Here is a 19022-nt window from a genome sequence, read left to right as displayed (position 1 = left end):
AACACAAAATAAACAAAAGTTACACATTCAAAAATAGTATGGCTAACCGCTCTAGTCATATGTTACAACTATATGCAAAATCTCTTATAGAATCTGGGAAATCACACATCAGTGTAAACAAACATGAAGGTCACAGGCCTTTCGGCCACTCTGGGGTCACAGGCTTCATGCCAACACAGCCACTTTTCACCACTTTTAGCCTAAAAAAAGGTCATGATAAACTATAAGCTTCAGGAAAACCTATTAGCTTCATAGAATCCAACTTATTATCATCCGTTCGGTAAAATCTATCTGATGATTTAATCCAAAGTTGAATCCATTAGAGACAAGGCTAGAAAAATATGTCACGTTTGGGAGTACCCCAGGATGCATAACACCAGGGTTAAAATATACTGCCTGGAAATCATTTGAGGCTATATCTACTAATTAATCACAACATATAAAATACAATAATTATTAAAGATATACTTAGTCCAAAGATTTCCAGAGCAGGGCACACTTCTCCTTAGTACCCAAAGACACACGACCAATAACTAACAAAAAAAAATATACACATTTCACAACACATGTACAGTGGTCAAGCTGGTAACTCAGGACCCGGGTACGCTATTCTGCCTCAACTTTACATTTGGGTGGAAACGATTACTTGAGGAAGTGATTAGGCTAAATGATTAGCAAAACAAAACTCCTGTGGGAGAGTGTCCAAGGGTACGCGAGAGTAGACCCATTGCACGGACGGAGTTGAAAGAGAGCTTCCACGTCTCTGTCGATAATCCATGCGCCGTTCCTCAAGGGACCGTTACACCTGCAAGGTTAGCTTGGTACAACATAGGAAAATGGCGGGGGTTCCCGGTGTGCTCGGCATTTGGCCATGTATTCTAGTCCATGCACCGGGAGTGACAGATACGTCGGAAATAGCAATGTCTTACATAGGCATTGACTTGGACCTCTTCCAGACAGAACGATTTGTTCAAGCCTTCGGCTCAACTCTGTTGACAATCACACGGTAACTAAGGAGCAAGTGGCAACTAGATATACGTTGCAAAGCCTTAGGCCTATATAAACTTCTTAAGGGGAATCACTCCTATAATTAAAATTTATAAATAAAAAATAGTTAAATCCCCATTATGTCACACTTAGTGATAAAATTAACATCAAAATTATGAATATTCTATATTGAATATTTGATAGCGATTGTTTTATGAATGTTGGCCTACCATGTAGGCTATGTATTTATATATTTTAACATTTAATTAATTTATCGCTTTAATAATCTTAATTTCTTCCCCCTCCCACGCCGAATTTTAAACAGAATTTCCTTCAGGATAATAAGATTTAGTATTCATATTTGAAATTATCAATCGTCATGGGGCCTTGAAGGCATCCTCTGGCGCTAAAGAGTTTTATTGTCCATTGCCGGTACGGACGATTTCGACTTCATGTTATTATCTTAACACACACGGCGAGGCATTCATCGAATCATTTATGAGGTCATACAACATTTCATCTCATCTTTGCTTGTAAGCCCTTTCTGGGGCCACCAACCATTTTTTTTTACCTCAGATATGTGACGACGCACAGTCAGTGTTCAGGCCTTCTCTAACGGCTGGTCTCGGTCACACTGGATTAGGCATACTAGCAGGGCCGGCCCTAGCATTTGCGGGGCCCTATGGGAAACGCAAAGCGCGGGGCCTAGTCTGGGTAGGGATAAGCATAATGTAAAAATATTTTTTTTGAATTAGAAAATAGGCCTACTTTCTTCTTTGCAATAAATTTTTATCAAATGAAAGCTCGCAATGCCACTTTTTATTTATTGGCACCCCAAAATGTCAATTTCGTCTATTCTTCAGGAGATTTGAATAAATTCAAAAAAAAAGTTCAGGACTTTATCGTATATTTTGCCTTTTCATGAGATTTCCTGGAGGCGCTGGAAAATCAGGAGGTCGCGAAAACCCTATTATTTTATATACGTTATAACGGTTTAATTTAATAATGTACACTTAGAATTAGCGCGGGGCCTATGAAAGCGCGGGGCCCACTGCGACCGCATAGGCTGCAGTGGCCTAAGGCCGGCCCTGCATACAAGTCACTAATGTACTCCAGAATAAACAGTTACGAAAATGAACATCCCTATTGTTAGCATGTATCTTATGCTATTCAGCATCTAGGAGTAATGCCCCTTGTTGACTGCTATTACACACCTTGAGTGGCGTCCTAATAAAGAGCTGATTTGTCAGTTAGAAACTTGCATAAGAGTTAAGTGCTTAATCGTTTCATGTTATCAACACCTGTCACAGAAACTATTCACGGACTTTCGCAAATCTTTTACAATACTTTTATTCGTGATTTAGGTTAACCAAGTATTTATAGAAAAAGATACGTCTTTATTTGTGTATAGCCTACAAGAATTAAACGCATTGTTATAATGGACCTCATTCAGCAATCGTAAACAAACAATATTGAGCCACGTTATTCTCTATCTCTTCTATAAAAATTACGATCTAATTTTAATCAACAATGATTATCACGTGACAGTTTTGTTTCGTTGTTTTATCAATATTATCACGCGACCGTTCATTTTGGTGAATGAGGTCCAATAGGCGTCACCTTTGTGTATGGTTAAATCTGCAGATAATGATACTTTTTGCTGACCTAAATTAGCCTACATCGCATGTTTCGTATTGTATCTAATGATGTATCAAAATGCTGCCTTGCTTACGTATGCCACTGGGAGTAAAGACAGTCGTTGTGCAGGCCACATGACACCCTCGTTAACCTTCAGACATGTTTAAGTGTTTCTTTAACTTTAATTGTGACTCCGCTCCCCCACCCCACTTTTTTAAATAAAAAAAAATGTCTTCTCTTCCCCATTTGATGACAAGGGAGCACTGTAAGCTTCCACAGTGGGGCCCTAGAGGGTTTTAATTATGTCATGAAAAAGGCAAAAGAAGTTTACAGGCATATACTATATAATATAACACGATTATACTATATAATATAACACGATTATACTATATAATATAACACGATTATACTATATAATATAACACGATTATACTATATAATATAACACGATTCTCTGTTTTTATTTTCCCTATACAAAAGCTTACAGATCAACGGCGAAAAAGGGACTAGATAAAAAAAGTAGAACAATATAAACAAAAATACTTGGGTTAACAACATAATGTAAACTCTCTTTGTATATCTTATATTATATAATACAGACGTTACTTCAAAAAAAAAAAGATGATTACGCCCTACGCGTCATGCATCTAGTCATGCATGTTAACCAATGACTTAAATTCTTCTTGAAACTGTCAGGTAGAGTTGAGACTTCGGCTCTTGGAACTCTAGGCCAGCAAAAGTGAGCAAGAGCTCCCTCTCATCGGCCTGAATGAGAACAATGTACACTGTCCTGTCTGGCGGGTGGGTCAGACTTGTGGCAAGAGGCCGCGTACACTAAGGCCCTCGCCATTTTCCTTTTCTATACCAAGCTAACCGTGCGGGACACGCCATTTATGTAACGGCCCCTTGAGGAACAGCGCTTGGATTGTGACAAGGTTGTGGGAGCTTTTTTACAACTAAATTCTGCCAAGTCACTGGTTTTCCTTGCTACCTCAGGCAACCCGTTCCAATATTCTACAAATCCCTTGGGGGATGGCACGCGCCGTGCTCAATCCAGTGTTTCAAGTCTGGTATTTGTCTTTCATATTTCTTTGTGTTCAAAAAAATACAAGCCTGGCATCCCATGTTGTAGCCTTTCCTGAGCTCGTAGAGGTCTTTACGCTCTAAATATTTGCTGTAAGCAAGCGGGTCGTCACCCAACTCCTTTAAATGATGCGCTAAATCAGTGGCGTTCTTAAAGTGGGCCGCGTTGATGAAAGTATCTGTGGGTAAATATTTGTCGTAGTCAAAGCCGCCTCTCACAACGGGAACGATGAACCTCTCTTTAGCGTATAATTTAAAGAACTTCTCAGTGACGTAATCTTTACAGAATGCGTTTTCAAAGGCCAGATAAAATTTGTAGTGAGCAGCGATGTCTGGTGAGCACATGCGGTCATTTGTGGGACAAGGTTTTCCACAGCTTCCAAAAATGTCTACATCTATGATTTTCTGTTGAAAAGAAAAAATAGTACAAAAAAAGATTATAGTTTTAATAGGCTATAAAATCTTTAAATAAAACTGTATTCAACTGTATAACAAAAAAAAAACGTTTTGTAATATAGTTTTTAACATTACAATAACACTTTTAAAAAAGTTATGAGTACTTTAACATTAAGTTTACCTGCATTTGTTTCACGTAGATGTCCCGTTTGGAAGGAGGATCACAATTTGAAACAAACCACAAGACTGATTTGGTCTTAGTCTTAGCTATATCATCTATGAATGTAAATATGTGTCTCAACTAGCTAGAACTAGCAATTTTGATAATATGACAATGTGCATAATTGAAAGTTAGCTTAAGATGAAAAAATAAAAGATGCACACACACACACATATAATATATATATATTAGGTGTCATGTACATATCTAAAATACTCCCCCCCCCCCCCCCCCGCAGGATGGGTTATGAAATTTTGTGACTGTTTGTTCGCTTTTATTTTGTTTATTTTATGTGAGATTTACATGTTAAACCATCACTTCCCCCAGCGCAGCCAAGGGGGGTTTTAAGTTTAAAATCCCCATCCAGAGGGTTATGAGGTTATAAAACAAACAGAAATGTAAGACGTTCACCAAATTCCATGAGCGTAGCCAAGGGGGTTTTGAGTTTAAAACCCCAAATCCAAAAGTTATTTTTTTTTTAACTGATCTGATCTGAGATTAAGTGTGGGGAAAAAAACAACGTGTACAAACTTTTTAGCAGACAAACAGGTAGATATACAAACAGAGTTGATATAAGCTTTGTAAAAAAATGTTATATTCTAAAAGCCCCTATGGTCTAGAAAGAACACATTATTTTGTTATATGTATTATACTTACAGTAGTTAGGGCGAGCCTCAATGGGTTTAGGCTTAAACCTAAGAACACCATAGGCCTCAAATATATCCGAATCAGTGCGATAGGAAATTGTGAGGTTAAACATTGAATTCCAATACGAATTTGGATCTGAGAAAGAAAAAAAAGTATTAAATATACGATAAAAAAACAAACAAACAAAAAAACTTATCTGCACATTAAAAACTATATCTTTTAATAATGTAGAAACTATGTCCCTTTTCGAATATTCACACTTCAATAAAGTAACACGTTTAGTTAAATCACTAAATTTAGAAAGCCTTCAGGACAGAAGGTTCAAGAGTAAAGTAGCAATCATACATAAAACACTGAACCATAATCTTCAAATACAAAAACAAAATTTAATAAAATACTCAGAAAGACACAAAAAAGGCACACTCCTCATCCCATATGCTAGGACAAATTTGTACAAATACTCCTTCTTCCCTAGTGCTACTAGAGCATGGAATGGGTTGCCTGAGCTAGCCAGGAAAACAAGTCATTTGTTAATATGCATGACGCGTAGGACGTAATCATCTTCCTTTTTGAAGTAACGTCTGTATTTAATAAGATAAGATAAGATATCAAACAAAGTAATTAATCAAAGAAAATTAGTTGACTTATTAGTTAATTTTATAATGGATTCATGTTTTGTTAGGTACAATAAATAGTTGTTTAAAGTTTTAATTTGATCCGAAAATTCTTGTGGGAGAAAAAATTATCTAACGGGAGAAAACTCCAAATATTTAGCCATATCGTGAGTACTAAAGGATTAATTCCCTTGTTGGTATCATAAAATAATTAATTATAAGTAATTAATTCACTAATATTCACTGGGAAGCGTGGTCGAGAGGCCAAGTGCGCTTGAACTTGGCTTGGCTTGGCTACCTTGAAGAGGGCTCGAGATTCGACACTCGGGCAGAGTTGTGTTTACTGAGCGCCTAAAGGCAGCACGGAAAACCAACTCCTAGATACCCAATCTTCCCCCACTGGTCCACAAATGAGATTGGACCAAAAGCGCTCTGAGCATGCTAAAAGCATGAAAGTAGCGCTATATAAAAGCTATAATAATAATAATAATATATAATAGGTTATTTTTTAAAAATTGATTCATGTATTTCTTCGCCAATTAATACATGTGTAAAAAATAATTAATTACCAATAGCTAATTAACCAATGGTTATTTTATTTCACTGATTCTTGTGTTGTCAGGTAAAAGAAATAATTGTGCGAAGCTTTAATTTGATCCTTGAAAGGGTAAAGGAGAAATAAGGTGTTTAACCTTTGTACCAGACAAACAAAGCGAGTTGATATAAACTAGGTCAAACGTGTTGCTGTTTTTTTTACTTGGTTTTATTTTGAAAAAAAAAACACAACTTTTCTTTTAAACACTAACTAGATACTAGAACATGGCTCTAGAAGTTTTATCATAAAGATAGCTTTCATTGAAAAAAATAATTTGGGATGAGTGATTAAGGGAGGGGGTGACAACAACCCCAGTTACTCCATAGGCCCGTGACAAGGAGCATTGCGTGGTCTAGACCAATGAACAGATTTAACACAGCTAAATGTTGAGGCCTCGTGTCTTTAGTTCTGTCAAAAAAAAAATCTGTTTTAATTTTTAATCGGATCAATCTCAGTTTTTTTTATTAATCTGATTCAAATAAAAAGTAAAATATATATATATGGGGGGGGGGGTGAATTTTTTTCTCCCCCCCCCCCGGGAAAAAAATTACATGTATTTATGTGTGTGTGTGTACATAATCTTTATTACATTCTGACCCTTCATTCTTTCGGAAGACGTTTATTGTGCCCTAGAATAGGTTCTTCCATGAGTTAGTGAAAAAATTGTAGATTCCCCGACATTACTAGCAAAGGGGTTAGGGGGAGCGCTAGGAGCTCCACCAGCGCGGGGCGAAGCCCCGCCGCCAAGCACTATTTCTGATATTGAAAACCAACAAAATGCATATTCTGAGGTATCTACAGTGCATTTTCCTGCTATTAAAAAGTTCTATTTCAAAAACCTAATGTGTTATTCTTACTGACTTAGACCCTCCCTCGTCGTTCGGCGCATTTGCCATCAAGCTGTTTCTATAAAATTGTGGACTCCCCGCCATTACTAGCAAGGGGTTCTGGGGGAGCGCCAGGAGCTCCCTAGCGCGGGGCGAAGCCCCGCCGCCAAGCACTATTTCTGGCATTGAAAGCCAACAAAATGCATATTCTGAGGTATCGACAGTCCATTTTAATGCTATTAAAAAGTTTTATTTCGAAAACCTAATGTGCTATTCTTACTGACTTAGACCCTCCCACGCCGTTCGGAGCATTTGACGTCAAGCAGTTTCCATAAAAATCTGTCACTGGTAATGTCTGAAGCCTCTTCCCACCTACCATGAGGACCTCCATGAATGAGTGGCGTCAAGTTGTACTAGGATGTCATTGCAACTCTTCTTATGCGTAATTCATTTTGTCGGAGAATATGTCCCGCAAACCTCATTCGTCGTTCTCTCACAATCTTACTAAGGGGTCGACTCACAGTTCGGCATAGGATTTCCTTGATTTAGATCCGATCTCTATAACTGACTCCTGAAATCTGTATTAGCCATCTTTGTTGAGCTATATTTAGTGTTTTTCGATTTCGGTAGATGACTATTCACTGCAGTTTATTAATGGAGCCCTGCCACTGGTAAAAATAAGTAACCTCTCTTGAATACGCTCTTGGAATTAAGTAACTGTAGTTTGCTTTAGATTTTATATCGAAAAGAGAAGTTTTATCGTCAAAATCTTCTGTTGAGGGTTTTCCACCTCAAATGCTCTGTAAGGGGATCTTAGACTCAAAACCATCTGGAGGGGTTTTAAACTTTAAAAAAAAGCCATTTGTAGAAGAAACTTAAAACCCCCGATTGGCTTGGCTACGCTCAAATAATTTTAGTGTGTAATTTGCTTTTTTTTATATTGAAGATGTATTTTTAGCACCAAACCCCTCTGAATGGGGGTTTAAACTCAAAACCCCTTTCGGCAACGCTCATAGCATTTTGAGTGCGTAATTTGCTTTTTTTCTTACACTGAAGATGGCGGGGGGTTTAAATTCAAAACCCCTTTGACTACGCTCATAGATATTAGAGTGAGTAATTTTCTTTTATTTAAATTGAAGAGGTACTTTTTAGCTTCAAACTCCACTGGAGGGGAGTTTAAACTCAAAACCCCATAGACTACACTCATAACATTTTTAGTGTATAATTTGCTTTTTTTATTATTTAAAAGAGGTATTTTTTACCTTCAAACCCCACTGAAGTGGGGTTTAAACTCAAAACTGAGTCAAAACCCATTTAGCTACGCTCATAACATTTTGAGTGCGTAATTAGCTTTTTTTTATATTAAAGAGGGGGTTTATCGTAAATTTTAGACGGGGTTTTAAAATCAAAATCTTCCTTAACTGTGCTCTTGGAATTAGGGGATTTTCGTTTGCATTTTTTTTTGTTTTGTTTTATAGAAGAGGGGGAGTTAACTGCAAAAACCCCAGGTAGGGGGTTTAAAACTCAAAACCCCTGGTAGGGGGTTTAAACTCAAAACCCCTAGTAGGGGTTTTTAAACTCGAACCGCTCTGGTAGGCGTTTTAAACTCGAACCCCCCTGGTAAGGGTTTTTAAACTCGAACCCCCCTGGTAGGGGTTTTTAAACTCGAACCCCCCTGGTAGGGGGTTTTAAACTCAAAACCCCTTTGGTTGTGCTAGGGCAAGTGATGGTTTAGTATTAAAATCTCACCTAAAATAAACAAAATCAAAGCAAAAAATCAGTCACTAAATTCCGACTCCCCCCCCCCAAGGGGGGGATTTCATTTCGGGGGGGGGTTGAACCCCAAGAACCCCCCCCTGGCTACGCCCATGATATATATATATATATATATATATATATATATATATATATATATATATATATATATATATACATATATATATATATATATATATATATATATATATATATATATATATATATATATATATATATACATATATATAAAATAGTCGCTTATATTGATTGAACTGGTCCTGATTATAGTTTCGAGTCACCAGATGTGCTTTTTATTTGAGTGCTGATAGTAGAAACACGTATTGACCCGCACCAGATTGTTTACACAGTCCAGAAGTAAAAAAGATGCAATACTTTTCATGCTGAATCGTCTATACCAGTGATGTCCAATCTTATTCGACCTGCGGGCCATTTTCATTCCCAGCACTCTTGTCGCGGGCCACATGACCGAAAAGGTACAGAAACGAACTGAAATCGACCTGAAGCTGTTTGATTAGAAACTTACATTATTCTCTTTTATTCGCGGCTCAAACCAAGAATGCCGTCATATCTGTTTGATAATGCCGTTATATATGTTGTTTCGTTTAAACAACCACACTTGCTTAACACATTCAATATGTTGGCTTATTATCATGTTGCACAAAAAAGTAAAGATCCTTTCACGTTTCTTAAAAATATTAGTTGCAGCAAGGGCACCAAAGAGATTTAAGCCTTCACATAATTTAGGCCTAAGATATGATGCTGCCATGTTTTCTTTTGTTAAATTATCATCAGCCTCAAGAAGTTTTGCTTGAATTTCTTGATCATTTGTTGCATTAAATTCATGTTTGACATTGATTCTGTACACACTGCTCTTTCTAAACACAAGTTTATATCAATATCCTTACTAAGTTATGGATGTCTGCCTGGTCGTGCGGTTTGCGCGCTGGACTGTCGTTCGGATTTGTCGAGGGTTAAAACCCTGCCCGCTCATATCCCCCGTCGTCCTGCGGGAGGTTTGGACTAAGAAGTAAACTATCTTCAACTCTGAAGGAACATCCGAAACATGTAAAACATTTTACAAACATTTTACAAGTTAACATGAGGCATGAAAAATTATGAAGCATCATTCAACAAAATTTAACTGAAAATGCATAAATTAAAAATATTTTCAAAATGCTTATGCATATTTTGCGTTTAATCATTCAGAGTCCCTTTTTAGAAACGCGCCAGTGCTACAGATTAATAGTGAGGTTCCTAAATTAGGAAAAGATACATTTTTCAACTTTTTTCTTTTATGAAGGGACAATTTTCTACACTTTGCTCTGATGTTTCAGCGGGCCGGATAGAACCACGATGTGGGCCGGATGTGGCCCGCGGGCCGTATTTTGGGCATCACTGGTCTATACCATCATCTTGGTACTAAGAGACACTACGCCAGAGTATTATTCGTTGACTTTTCATCCGCATTCATCACCACCCAACCACATCGCATGACTCAAAAAACTATCTGACTTGAACCAGTGGCGTCACTAGGGTGGGTGACACTCGGTGAGGTCAGTTCAGGGTGTCACTCCCCGACCCTCCCCGTCATTTTTTGTGTGTCTGTTGTGTCATAATACACATAATTTATATTTAAATACATTGATTGATTGTTAAACAACTATAAATGACAATTTATCTAAAGTTCGATTTTGCAACAATGCAAACTTAAGTAAATTACAATTTTTTTCTTTTCTTTTCTGGATTTCAAACTTGAAAACGTAGAAACCACTTACAATTAATGTCTTTAACAATTTCGTTTCTAATAAATGTGCCCGTTGTGAAAGTGTCCAATGAGTTGTGCTTTTGGTAAAGAAAAAGATTAATTAGCCACCAGTTTGTCCATAGTTTAAAGGTAGGCCTCCTCTTACGTATCTTTGGCTTTCGAGTACACGTTTCACGCAAACAAAAATAAAGCTGCATCTCTACAGGCTATAATTTTAGAACGAAAAAATAACTTCCATTGTACCAACAATTTCAGGCAAGAAGCATTTTTTGAAAAGAATAAGATAAGATATGATAAGATAACATAATTTTATTGATCCAAAGAAATGGAAATTCTGTTTGACTACAATTGACAACTTCAGCGTAACTACTGTACAATAACAGTATAGATGAAAAGTTCGAAAAACATTCATACACGAAACACATACACACTCACAACCAGCGCTTTATGAATTAGACGTCTATGAACTTCTCGATGACGACAGCTGACCTTGTAACACTCTGACCGACAGTGGGATAAAGGAGTTTTTGAACCTTCTGTTTTAGTTCTAATGGAAAGGAGACGACCACTTCGTTCAGATCTTATGTAACATTGGTTTAATGGGTGAAGGTTGTCTTTAAGAATCGTGAGTGATTTTGGATCTTTCTTGAAAAAGCTCTTCAAGAGATGTTGGCGATGTAGATTAAGGGAATGTAATACACATGTATTAAACAGCTTTTCTGTTGGTTCTTAAAATTTCCTTTACTCCTTTATAGCTCCATACACCGAAGCTGCATTTTTTTTATATCCCTGAGCTCGACATAACATAAATTCAAGGTAACCCCCTTTTCTAGACTAATGTAGCTAAGTAAATCTCACCAAATTTTTCTCCCTTAAAATCTTATAACTTTTTAATATGATCAGTGTGCACTATGTCAGTTTTTCTGTCAAACAAAATACAAATGTACTACAGTAATTTTAACTCTTATAAATATATCTTTTACGTGATTTTCTAAAACTTTTATAAACATTTCAACATTATAGATACACTTTCAGTTATGGGATTTATTCACACATTTCCATCATCTTATGGAAATGGTATATTCAATAAAGACTGAATAAATGATAATTCGACCAGCTCACATCCCAATTATCTCGACATGACCAACCCATAATTTTTCTACTCAGAACCAGACTTAACAGAACGAGACACCATATGTTCCGGAAGATAAAAGTCGGGACTAGAAAAAACCTCCCATGTGGAGCATCACCAGAGAATGCTAACCATGTACTTCAAAGCTGCATACTATACCAATAGACCCGAACAAGACTCTGGCCCCAAACTCTCCTATAGAACAAAAACTATACGGAGAGCTGCCTGATCTGGAAACCACCGCGCGGTTCATCTCAGATCTACAATTACTGCTCTGAACCCTTCAACATGAAAAATGAGAACGAAGAAGAAGAAGAAATAAAGACTCGTGGTTCAAATGGTCACGAATTGTCAAACATTCTGATTTTATAGAAACAATCTGTTCAATTTATCCGTCCATTGTTTTCTTCTTTACAATAATCATAGCAAAGACTTCTTTGCCTAAAGTATTTGTAGCCAGATGCCCTTGTTTTTCGATTTCCCAATCCAGATGACTAGTTTTCACACGTCTTCTGATGTTCCAATTTCGGACTTTATTTCCAGCACTTATTAAATTAAGTTATTAATTTCATTTCTATAGAATTAGTTGAAAATAGTTGACAGCAAAAACCATACAATTTCTTGCTATGAAGTGACTAAATCATGCCTGATAGAAAGCATTAGAAGCATTCTTTTAACAACTGGCGTATTTTTTCTTTTGTGAAATAGACACACGACAAAAAGAAACAATCCCCTAAAATATTAAAGTCTATATCATTAGAATGATTCATTGAAACATTTCCTTCATCTTGGCTAGAGTTTCTTTTAGATTCAACATCTAAAATTACATCATCATCTTCAGAAATCTCAATGGCCACTTATTTACTTGCCAATTCTACAAAATGTACATTAATTACATGTGATATTTTGATAATATTTTATGCCTGAAGAATGTTGTCATTTGTTGAACAGTGAGTATTAGTTGGCCTCCTGATAATACTCTGCTAGCTACTAGTTCAATAGATTCGATAAAACATTGTTAGAAATCAATGCAGTGTTTATATACATGCAGCTACTATACAGCTGAAAGTAATCTTTCAATTCTTCATTTGATATAAAGTATGATGTAACGTTATGGACTATTTGTAGAAGTTCATTAAAAAATAAAAATATGTTTAGCCAAAATATTTTTTAAAAAAATGTGTATAGATCTATTCATCAATTGTGAATAACATGTTCAAATATTCAGCCACTGCCACTTACTTTTTAAAAAATTGTCAGTTATTCCAAACGTGCAATTTTTTTCACTTGGGTGTCACCCCCTAACGGGTGTCAACAGGTGCTGATCGCACCCCCCGAACCCCCTACTAGCGCCACTGACTTGAGCGTTAGCAAAGGCATTCAAGCTTGAGTTCTAAGCTTTCTTATCGAACGCCCACAATACGTTCAAGTGAACGGGCATGTGTCAGGCACGAGAGAGCTTAGCACTGGATCGCCACAAGGGTGCGTCCTGTCACCAGTATTGTATACCATATACACCGATAACATTCGGATACTGATACTTCCATCTTAAAATTTGCTGACGACACAGTAATAATCGGCCTTATTGCAGTTGATGAAAATTTGTACCACTCAACAATTCACACTTTTTACCAATGGTATATAGATAACTTTCTAATTGTAAATGTTCAGAAAACTAAAGAAATAATAATAGATTTCAGGAAACATAAAGGCCATATTGCAGAAACAGATAAACAACCAAACCGTAAAACAAGTGCAAGACTATAAATACTTAGGTACAGCCATCAACAACAAACTGAAATAAATCGAACACTGTCAAAACCTTTACACCAAAATTCACTAACCACTCTTCTATCTTAGCTAAGAAAATTTAAACTCGACAAAACAATAATTAAACTTTTCTATACAGCAACCATCAGCAGTCTAATTAACTTTGCCATCACCTGCTGGTATGGTAATACTTCACTGGCACAAAGACATAGACTAAATAGACTAATTTAAAAAAAAACCCATCGTATATCAATCGAACACAGCTACCATCTCTTGAAGAGCTTTTTCATGAAAGATGTCTTTCCAAAACAATCACGATTCAATAACCTGCACCCATTAAATCACTGTTACATAAGATCTGAACGAAGTGGTTGTCTCCTTTCGATTAGGACTAAAACAGAAAGATTTAAAAACTCCTTTATCCCACTTTCAGAATGAGTGTTACAAGGTCATCTGTCGTCATCTAGAAGTACATAGAAGTCTAATTTATAAAGCGCTAGTTAAAAGTTTATGAATGTTGTTCGTATTTGCATCTATATTGTTATTGTTACAGTAGTTATGCTGAGGTAGTCAATTGTAGTCAAACTGAATGTTCATTTGATTGGAGCAATAAAAATTATCTTATCTTATCTTTACATAAATAGCAACGTTCATTCAGACTGACAGACAGACGATGTGGGTTGAAATAAACTTGGTAAAAAAATGCTACATTTGTGTCCATTAAGTCTAAATACTTTGTTTAGATATGCAAATAAACTATACCATATTTATGAGTCAAATTTATTCATAAACTAGATCAGGGGTTCTCAACCTGTAAAAGAGGGATTCCGAAGGTTAACTGACGATTTGCCAGGGGTTGCTTGGACCATCAGAAATATAGACTTATTATTTTATTGCGACGTGGTGACGCACTTGAAAAAAAAAGCAGCTTCGTTTATAATTAGTACTAAGCCATAGTTTAATAGTCAATTGCATGCTATTGAAGGGAATATTTTCACTATAGAACCAAACATAAACATTGTTCTCAAACAAAAGAATGTGATGAAAAAGAAAAGGTCGATTTTTCAAAGGTCTGGTTTTACTTCAATGGTTTTTATTCAAAACTAAATGCAATAAGCCGAATCAATGAAGCCGCAATAATGGATTGCACACATCCGAGTTTTGCCAACAAGGATACCCGGAATTTTAGAGATAAGTTTAGTTATGTAGATGGTGGCTATTTAAAAGAAGAGTTTCTCTCTTGCAATCCTCTTGAAACAACTTTAACAGCACATTATGTATGAGAAAAAGTTGGTTCATTTTTTGGTAAAATATAAAATTTTCTATTCAAATATAAGTGGTGTCGCACAGAGGGTGCTCCAAATATGCTTATTTATTAGTCTGCTATTGGTACATAATAGCAAAGTTAAGTGAAATTCCCATTCAGACCTTGCGATCCCCAGTGCAGATTATTTAAGGTTCCTGCTGCCCACGGTTCACGAGGGTGGCCAGCACATCGACTAAAGTTTTTACTTTTCTCCAACTAATGCCAGGTAACAATTAGAGCTGTGTGGTCTCAAGATAAATTAAAAAAAAAAAAAAAAACAGTCTGTCCCAGGATTTGAACCTGGTTTGTCAGCCACCGCACCTCGTTGGTACATAATGAGTCAATACAGGTCATCGGAATTACTGTTTGACTTATCGACGAAGGTAAGATGTTATGTCTGAGAGGCTAAACCGCTTGGCTTTCCTAACGGGGCTCGAGTATGTATCCTGTGACGAGAAGTTTCCTCCTACTTTCCAAATCTACCAGACATCACGTTTATACTTGTCAGAACTGCCTTCACTGTCAAAGTTGAAGTTGTTCCGGAGACAGAAAAAGTTTTTTGAACTGATTAATAGCGATACAGCGAAAAAATTATTTATTTTCAATGTCAGTTACATAAATCTGGATCAAGTGTAATCCCGAGTAGCGCCTTCTTCGCCCATAAACGTGATTGTGCGAAACACAAGTTCGTCAACCTGTTAGTTATAAATACAGAAGAAAAAAAAGTTTTGTTGAGATCTCTCAAATACTGTCCCGAGAATTCCTGATCTGGTAAAAAAAAAAAAAAGGACGGGGAGGTGCGCCTGTGATTGTGGTTCGTCATTATTTTTTCGATTTCTCACAAAAGTATGCAACATGAAAATGGTGAATAAGAAACAGAATAGTAAAAACTGTAATTAATAGATAAAATTTCATTTATTTGCAATTTAATTGCAATTAGGATTACAGTGTTTTAATATTAGCAAAAACACAATTCATTATGCTTCTGAACGAAAACAATTTTAAGGGTTGGGTGTCGCTGCACTGTTGTAAATTGTAAAAAAAAGGTCTCCGAGGTAAAAAGGGTGAGAACCTCTGAACTAGATCAAATACATACATGTTTAATTTTGAAATGAAAATAATGCCTTACCTTGCATGAGCTGTGGATATAAATAATATGGAGTTTCATAGGTATAAGCAGCGTATAATTGATGCGGCCACCTTTTTTCTAACTTAAAATTATCATTTAAATTAGTGAGAAAAATAATCACGAGGCTTGTATGAACAGATACATCTGTATCTTGAAAGTAACAGTTACTGTACAGACACTCGGTAAGATCGAATACACTTAAGGCTTCCTTTCTGTCAAACACTTGAGGGAACTTCATCACCGATGGTCTATTCAGAATGCTTATGCCGAAAGTCCCGTTGGGGGCCAACCATGGCGTGTAGACGCCCTGGCACTCGACGTATTGATTTGACTTGCAGGTGTGATTGGTTCCTTGGTCATGCCTAAGGCTTGAGGCAACTCTGGGACCATCAGGACTGGCGACGTGGACGCTTGCATTTATGAAAGGACTGGCTGGACTGTTGTACACTTCATTTCCTAGAGGGGCATCATAAAGAAATGGCGAACGGATGGAGATGACGCCCTCAAGTAAACTAAGCGCCAAGCTTGACAACGCCATAAAGCCGATGATATAAATAAAGCAGGAAAGATTCCTTGAGTAGAAAATCCTCATTTTGAGAAGAGCTAGACTAGAAATAAATCAAGAGTACAAACAGTATTGATCTAAAGTACTTCTCTGTATCATGTTACAGTAGGCCTACATGAAGGACAAAGTAAACGGTAATGTCTTCTACTCACCGCTTATGTATACTCATCAAAAAATTATTTTTTTTAAATGCACATTTATAAATTTTTGTTTATTTCATTGTATATCGGATTATACTTTAATAATTTTTAAAATTTCATTTCATTTCATATAATCTTTCTATAAAGTAAAAAAAAAAAAGTTAAGTTCCCCTTTCAGACCATGCGGTCGGTCTCTGGATAACTGTCGAAATTTATCTTAACCAGAGTGTTAAAATTTATTAAGATTCCCTTTCCCCAGATTTACCAATTTAAATATTTTTTTTTAGAATTCAATATGTATATATATATATATATATGTATATATATATATATATATATATATATATATAAACACTTAAAAGCACAATATAATGTAATCCGACAACACATTTTTGTATTATTCATAATAGTGACAAGTCTAATCTTACTGTTGCCAATATATAAACTCACTTTGTATGCACACATGTGTTCTAATCCGAATAAGATGCAATTTGAGTTTGTTTTTAAAGGACCGATTATCTGAAAAAAAAAACGCTAAACAGACCAGGAGTGTAACCCCCCGTGGCAGTAAGGGAGGGAAACTTAATCATTGTATTTGAAACTAAAAAAAAAACAACAAAAAAAAAAACAACAACACAAAAAACAAAACAATACAGAAACAAGCGTGGTACCGAAATGCAAAATCAAAGGCAGAGAACTCCATCCTTAAAACTATATCTATCAATAATGTACAAGTTAATTAATTCCCTTTAAGAAAACTCAACATCGACAAAACAATAATCAAACTATTCTACACAGCAACCATCAGCAGTCTTACTAACTTTTCCATCACCTGCTGGTATGGTAATACTTCACTGGCACAAAGACTTAGACTAAATAGACTAATTAAAAAGCATCGTATATTACTCAAGTAAAGCCACCATCTCTTGAAGAGCTTTTTCATAAAGATGCCTTTCCAAATCACTCACTATTCTTAAAGATAACCTGCACCCATTAAACCACTGTTACATAAGATCTGAACGAAGTGGTCGTCTCCTTTCCATTAGGACTAAAACTGAAAGATTTAAAAAACTCCTGTATCCCACTTTCGGTCAGAGTGTTACAAGGTCAGCTGTCGTCATTGAAGTACATAGAAGTCAAATTCATAAAGCGCTGGTTGTGAATGTGTATGTGTTTTCGTTTGTGAATGTTCGAATTTGCAATCAATATTGTTTTTGTACAGTACTTTCGCTGAGGTTGTCAATTAAAGTCAAACTGAATTTCCATTAGATTCGATCAATAAAAATTATCTTATCTCTTATCTTTTCTTAATCGATATCAAACAAAGCTAACCCTAACCCAAAGCTTGATCCGAGAATGAGTGTGGGAGAAATAACGTGAACACATTTTTCACCAGACAGACAGACACACAGACAGACAGACAGAGTGAGTTCAGATAAGCTTTGAAAAAAATAATTCTACGTTTACAAGGGTTGAAAAGGCAATACTTTGTTTGGGTGGTTCAGTGTTTTGTTATTTCTCCCACACCCATTCTCGGATCAAGTTGAAACTTTAAATAATAATACCAAATGGTTCTAGAATCAATAAAATACAATTAACCAATTAGTCAATTAATTAGTCAATTAATTATAAGTAATATTATATTATATTATATGTATCAAATAAGGGAAATAACGCCTACATAACTGACAGATGTTGTAATGCGGAGTTCTTAGCTCTAGGTAAGCTTTTTTTTTTTTTAATTAAAAGGATTTTACATATTTTGCTTGTTTTGTTTGAGTCATCTGGTAACAGCTGGGTCTTCAAAGCCTAGTAAAAAAATACAATCATATTTCATCTTGAGACAAAAAAAAAAACTCAATATATTATCACCAGATGTCAATTTATTTACGTGTATACTCTAGTTTTGTTTCTTTGTTGAAGCCCTGCCCTGCGGTACATGCCGTATTGGTGCAGCCGTTTTGGCGCGACCATTTTGACGCATCCGTTTTGACGCGAGACCTTTTGGCGCGAGCCATTGTGGCGCAAGGGATGTTTTGTCGCGAGATATTTTGACTATAATTTAAGAAACACGTAACTTTTATAATAAGCTTTTTGTCACTATACTATACTATATTATTGTGTGTTATAGTATTTCTATCACTATCCACCGAACTGTATTTTGACAAAGATCTTGATTATTTCATGAATATATAATAAGTCTGATTCTTACCTGAGACCACGTTAATGACATGCTTCCCCCTCCCCCCCTCCCTAAATTATATGTGAGTTCTGCCAAGCACATTGGATTGCATATATTGAATTCTATTCCGAAAAAGAATTTAAAAAAAAAATATAGACATAAGTTTATTGTCAAGCTAAGAAACTTTTTAAAGAGATAACTTTATTTGAAAAAAAATAATTTGTTTTGCTTTGGAAAATTTTAAAA

The 19022-nt window shown here is 35.9% G+C and overlaps 1 protein-coding gene across 1 annotated transcript; it reads right to left on the bottom strand.

The window, feature by feature from the left end:
* Nucleotides 1-2904: 2904 nt before the first annotated feature.
* On the bottom strand, nucleotides 2905-16604 carry LOC106076462 (alpha-(1,3)-fucosyltransferase C-like). The gene is made up of 4 exons (XM_056045634.1): nucleotides 15890-16604; nucleotides 4982-5107; nucleotides 4286-4380; nucleotides 2905-4113 (listed from the first exon to the last, which is right to left on the bottom strand). Exons 1-4 carry the CDS (start codon nucleotides 16479-16481, stop codon nucleotides 3640-3642), a joined length of 1287 nt encoding a protein of 428 aa, XP_055901609.1. The 5' UTR covers nucleotides 16482-16604; the 3' UTR covers nucleotides 2905-3639.
* Between the last annotated feature and the right edge of the window lie 2418 nt (nucleotides 16605-19022).

This window comes from Biomphalaria glabrata, chromosome 11, assembly GCF_947242115.1.
Source record: "Biomphalaria glabrata chromosome 11, xgBioGlab47.1, whole genome shotgun sequence".
Classification (NCBI taxonomy): Eukaryota; Metazoa; Mollusca; class Gastropoda; family Planorbidae; genus Biomphalaria; species Biomphalaria glabrata.
This window is presented reverse-complemented; position numbering and strand designations above follow the sequence as displayed.